The following is a 6,130-nucleotide window of genomic DNA, read 5'->3' as shown; positions in this document are numbered from 1 at the left end:
TTTACTTATTTATTTATTAAATAATAATAATTTTATTTAAAATTAACTAATAAATAATTTAATTTAATAATTAAATTAATTATATATATTATTATATATATATATATATATATATATACACACACACACACACACACACACACACAATATAGATAGCTGTTTCATAATTTTTTTTCAAACTTTAGGACCTTTGGGAAAATAGCGTCGGACATAATAGAAACTATTAAAAAGATATCGAAAAACGTATTCACTCGTAGAGTTAAATATATTAGTTAGTTTCTTGCAAAATATAAGATTCCATTATATTTTCCATTTTTGTTCATGATGTAATAGATGGGCTTGTGGCGTGATTATGTTTACACTATTAGTTGGCTGTCCTCCATTTTGGCATCGAAAACAAATGGTTATGCTTAGGAATATAATGGAAGGAAAATATTCATTCACATCTCCCGAATGGGCTGACATAACAGGTAAAAATGATTGATAAATATTTATTATAAAGAAATGATAGATTAAAAAAAAAATAAAATATCAATATATGTTTTATAATGTTATTTCTAGAAGCTCCAAAAGATTTAATAAGAAAGTTGCTAGTTGTTGATCCTAAGAGAAGAATTTCTATAAAGGATGCGTTAGAACATTCATTCTTTCACACCGTCGTAAGTACTTATATATAATAATACTAAACTACCAAAGAAAATATTATCTTGTAACTTCCAATTTAAAATGAAAAATATATATACAAAAATATATATACAACCTTTCTAAATAACTAATACATACTTTATGCATTATATTCGACTGCAAAACTATGATATTTTGCCAATAATTGGTTTCGCTTTATTTGTTTCTGCTCACTTCAATTCACATTTCAAAATATATTTACACTCATTTAAATACAAGATGTTCTAGGAAGAACGTTTCTTTTTTCCTAGAATATCCTGTACATTACAATATTTTTATATCCAATAGTAAAAATTATAATACGCACAGCAAGAAGCAAAAAAAATGCACATGCATAAGATTTAATATTTTATTATCGTATATGAGCAAATATGAGGTTTATAAACAATTACACGTTGCATACAAAATTATTAATTTTCTATCTGCTTTATTATTTATTGTTTTTTATTATTTTTATTTTTGATTAATAAAATATCTTGTAACAGATAAAATTTTTAATATATTTTAAAGTATAAATAATTATAAAGTATAAGTTATTGACCTTACAGCTATGGGATCAAGACATCGCTCCTCTAAAACGTTCTCTGTCATCTAACTCGCGACGTCTGAGTAGGATATCTCAATTAGCTTTGGTAATTAATTTACTTTTCTTTTTATTTTGTTTGGTAGCAACGTTTATTGATATTATTATTATCATTGTTTTTAAATTTACTTTGATTATTTTTATCATTTTTACGTAATAAAAAATTAACATTTATTTTATTTTAGTTGGCATTCTTTGATTATGTTAAAATTATAAATAAGATTGGCAGCATTATAATAATGTTTGAAAATCAACATTGACAGTGGCAAACTAAGCTACTTATATGTATATCTAATTAATTAAGCTTGTGCGTGTGCTTGTATTCACATGTGTATATATATATATATATATATATATATACATTGAATATACTTATTGCATTCTCATACAAGAATTTATTAATACTTAACATTGAATGAAAATACATGTGTTTGCATATACGAATATATGTATTTTGATATTAACACTTTTTCTCTAATTGCTGAACGTTCTATTCAATTACGTTGTATTTAACAAAAAAATTTTAATTTTTATATATTTAGTAAATAATAATGATAATATTCTTTTCTATACTTTTCTTGTATTTATATTGTATATCAGAATAGAAATATTAATTTCGAAAGCTTGTAATCGTTTGCTGAATAGTTGGTGCATTTTTATCAAGTATTTCTTTATTTGTTGTACAGGAGTTGAAGGCGAAATCATTCAATGCAAGGAAGAGATTTCAATTGGCAATTATTTGTGTGAGAGCTGTTATTCGTATTAAACGGCTTCATATCACGCCTGAACCGCTTTCGACACACGTAGCTTGTACTGACCCATATAGAATAAAAATTCTGCGGAAGGTAAATTTTTCCATGATAAAAATCCACATTACAAATTACTAAATGAGCGTAATAAATAATAATTATGAAATTAATTAAGTATGAACAATATGTGTTTGCTAAGAATATTTTTGATAATTGTTTTCAGGTGATTGATGGCTGTGCGTTTCGTGTCTATGGACACTGGGTAAAGAAGGGAGAAGGCCAGAATCGTGCGGCACTTTTTGAAAATACACCAAAGACAGAATTGAAGCATCTGTATGTTAGTAATTTAAGTAGATAACTATTATTGTTTTAGTTAAATTTACTGATACCGGAATCTCGATGGTCCTAACGAAATATATTTCATAAAGACAGATGTAACTGTCTTAGTTTTGCAGAATGTAAAATATTCATGATAGAAATTTTTTTTAAATTGAAGTATAGGCTAAATAGTACTTGGGGACTTTTTACTTGAATAGACTTTTACTAAAATTTCTGTATAAAGTTGTCTACCATAATTGATTTTGATATAATCAATTGCTATTGATTTAAAGTAGAATAGTAAAAAATTTATGTAAACTATTTAAATTTGAATTCAGAGAAATGTAGAATATTTTCTGATAATATTTTTAAATTGCACGTTTTACAATGTAACAATACATACATACGTTATACTACATATGAAAATGTGAAAGTAATTATTTTGTGAAAAATTATATAAAAATCTTTGTTATTCATTCAAAGCAAAACAATATACATATGTGATTAAAAGATGTATTTCTATAAATAGCTGTAATACTTTGTGACATACTTATTATATAATACAGAATGAATATATATAATATTAACATGTTTTATTTTTGCAGAATGTAAAAATATTCCATATTAATGCTATATTTATAAAGATACATTTTCAAAATTTCATTTCTAGAGGAAATTCTATTAGAAAATATGATACTTCATGTAAGATCTAGTCACAATTTTTGTACAAATAAACTTGTCTTAAACATATATTGTAAAAGTTAATATATATTTCTGTAAAAAATTAGTACACGAGTCAAACAAAACAAATTTAGTAGAGCAAGCAGATATTGCAGATATATGGAGCACTTAAGTATTTAATTTCATTTAGCACAAGTATTTAATTTCATGTTAAAACAAATTAATTTAATTCAATTATCTTCAGATTTATTTTACAAGTATGTGTATTTCAAACATTATAATCATCATGTCACTTTTATATTTTCATTCATATTCCTTGTAAAGGTTTATTTTTCGTAACTATATATTATAAGTCTTTTTCCATACTCCAAGACTGAACTTTTTTCTCTCACTGTTCAACTTTTGTCTTTTTCTTTCCAATGTGAAAAGAAAGAGAAGAAAGATGAAAAGGGATGAGAAAAAAATAGATTTTATCCAGACAGTACAGAATATTTATAATAAATATTTATTTTTCAATATTCATTTTTTGAAATGTTATATAGATATTTCATACATATTTTATATAAAGCTTTATTCGAAATATCATTAAAATATCATTAAAATATAAATATTTATGATAAATATAAATAAATAATTTCTAATAAGTATTTTTTACTTGGATTATAATGTCTCATTGAGTATTTTCATAAGATACTATAATATTTACAATAAATATTTCCTAATATGTATAATAAATATTTATAATCTGTGTAATTTATAATCTAAGACTACAAAAATATTTACAAAATATTTATAAATTATGCTGTCTGGGAATTCTATGTACTTAATACAAAATAGATATATAACTATAGATGTTAGAGAAAAAGACAAAAGGAGATAAAAATTTAAAAAATTCGGTCACAATTAAATTAATATTTACATATTTTACATATTTGCGTTTTTTCGAATCATCGATTTTTTTCAAATCAAGTAAGGACTGTAGGTTATCAGTTAAAAGTGCCCGTTCGCAAAAAAAAAAAAGAAACCGAGGAGAAGGATTTACGTGATCATGTCTGTAGCAGCTGTAGTCGCTAGCAGTCTGTAGCAGCCGCGGTTGGCGGGTTGGCCGCGGTCACCTCGCAGCGGTCACAGCCTCTCCGCGACCACTCACGACCTCGTGGGCGCATGGCGCGCGCGCGCACTGGCGAAAGTAAACAATAGAGCGTAGCTCCGGCAGACATGAGACGTGAGACGTGAGACGGGTAAAAGTGGCAACAGCGCGCGCATTCGCGCTCGCGCGGCGTCGATCCATGTGACAGAGAAGGAACGTAACAAAAGGTGGCGGAGGGTGACGCCGCTGCCGCCGCGATCGGTCGGAGCGCGAGTGTTTGCCCGGGCGAGCCGGGTGTCGGGTGTGCTCCGCGTGTCGTTCTTTCGCGTTTCGCGTTTCGCGTACGTGCCTGAATGCTCGTATGCCTCCGTCGTCGCACAACGTGCAGGGTAGGAGGTACCTTCCGCACAGCGTGGCGCGTCGCGTCGCGTTTACGGCGAAATAAACGCGTGACGTTAAGGAATTGATAAACGGAGTGTGTGGGTTACGACGAGCGCGACCGCCGCGACGACGACGACGACGACAACGACGACGGCGGTGGCGACGACAACGACGGCGGTGGTGGCGGTGGCGGCGACGGCGAGGACGACCGGAGACGACGATGACCGATCGACGGAGCGAGTGAACGACATCGCCGAAGCAGGCGCTCCGCGATACTTGTCTCACAGTCTCACACGCCCAGCGGGACTGCTGCGTCACATGGGCCACGTTCATTCGTCGATAGAGCCGGGTGACGTCACGAGCTGCGCGATGATTGGCTCGCGCCACGGTGCCTAGACACGTGAATCGTGGCCGAGCAAGCATGGCAGTTTGATGCGCAGTGGTTTTCAGCACTTGTAAAATGCCACCGCCACGCGCCAGATCGATCAGGTTATAACCCGCGTTTCGCCGCGCGCTCCGAAACAGTCGGCTCGTCGCGCGGTCGCATTTGCGGTCGCGGGCATTTCTCTCGCGTCGACTCGCCGCTTCGTCGTCGACCGCCTTGTAAAATTAATTTTCATACGATTCGATTCGAGAGATCACGCGCGCTGACAGGGATCGGCGATCGTTTTCGGCACAGAAGTGAGTTAAAGGGAACTAGAGAACCGCTCTGTTGTGTTGTACCTAACCAGCGTGTGCGTGCCCGGAACGTGCTCAGGACACAACGTGTTTCAACCTGTAAGTTTGGCCGAGATACCACCCTTTCTATCTCTATTTATCTCAGACTCTATACCTTTCTCTCTTGCTCGAACCACCACGCCCGTTTGAGAGAAAGAGAGATAGGTACGGGCGGAACGAAGCGGGGCACGCGAGAAAGAGAAAGAGAATAAGCGAGCGAGAGAGAGAGAGAGACAGACAGCGCGAGCGCGGGTGAGTCTCAGCGAATTATTATATCCGTTACTAGCACCTATTTAATTAACATGTGTATAGAGATGGTTGCGTGGCGTGTTTTCCGTGCCATAATAGAACTAGCCAATGGCGTGACGTCCAGCCGGCGACGTCATAGGCTGCGAGCGTCGCGATTGGTCGGAGTTGCGTGCATCGTCGACCGTTTTAACGTGCGTGTCGCTTTGTCAATTTTTGGACCTCGTCGTAGCACGTTCCTTCGAATTTTTACGAGAACATGCGCTTGAGTTCCGCACGATCTCATTCGCCGCTACTGACGACGACACGACGACGACGACGACGACGACGACGACGACGATAATGACGATGATGACGATGTCAACGACAACACCTCCTCCGCTGCCGCTGGCTAATCGTCCGCTCCGCTCCGCACCACTCCGCTCTGCTTCGTTCCGTTCCGCGCGTCCGCTCCCTCCACTATTTTCACATGCCGACCCCGCGCGTCTCCCGCGGAGAATGCGAGCGCGACCGCGCGACCGCGCGTCGCCGACGTCGTCCGCTTTCGCGACTCCAACCGAGGTAACCTGGCCTGGCCTGGCTTTCAGATGTACATTCTTTCACTCTCCTTACTCGATTTACATGTGCTTTTTTGGGAATTTTATATTTGCAATCTATTCGGTACTTTAAATAAACCGTCTA

The 6,130-nt window shown here is 35.3% G+C and overlaps 1 protein-coding gene across 1 annotated transcript in view; it reads left to right on the top strand.

The window, feature by feature from the left end:
• Positions 1–2,374, top strand: part of LOC105624570 (calcineurin-binding protein cabin-1) — a 6,452-nt gene extending 4,078 nt beyond the window's left edge. Inside the window, exons 9-13 of the mRNA XM_012205928.1 lie at positions 334–470; positions 562–659; positions 1,233–1,316; positions 1,954–2,112; positions 2,240–2,374. Of these exons, the coding sequence (XP_012061318.1) occupies positions 334–470; positions 562–659; positions 1,233–1,316; positions 1,954–2,112; positions 2,240–2,374 (613 nt within the window). The remainder of the gene's footprint in view (positions 1–333; positions 471–561; positions 660–1,232; positions 1,317–1,953; positions 2,113–2,239) is intronic.
• Positions 2,375–6,130: the final 3,756 nt, after the last annotated feature.

This window comes from Atta cephalotes (assembly GCF_000143395.1).
Source record: "Atta cephalotes unplaced genomic scaffold scaffold00081, whole genome shotgun sequence".
Taxonomy (NCBI): Eukaryota; Metazoa; Arthropoda; class Insecta; order Hymenoptera; family Formicidae; genus Atta; species Atta cephalotes.
Note: the sequence above shows the minus strand (reverse complement) of the source record. Positions and strands in the feature narration are given on the sequence as shown.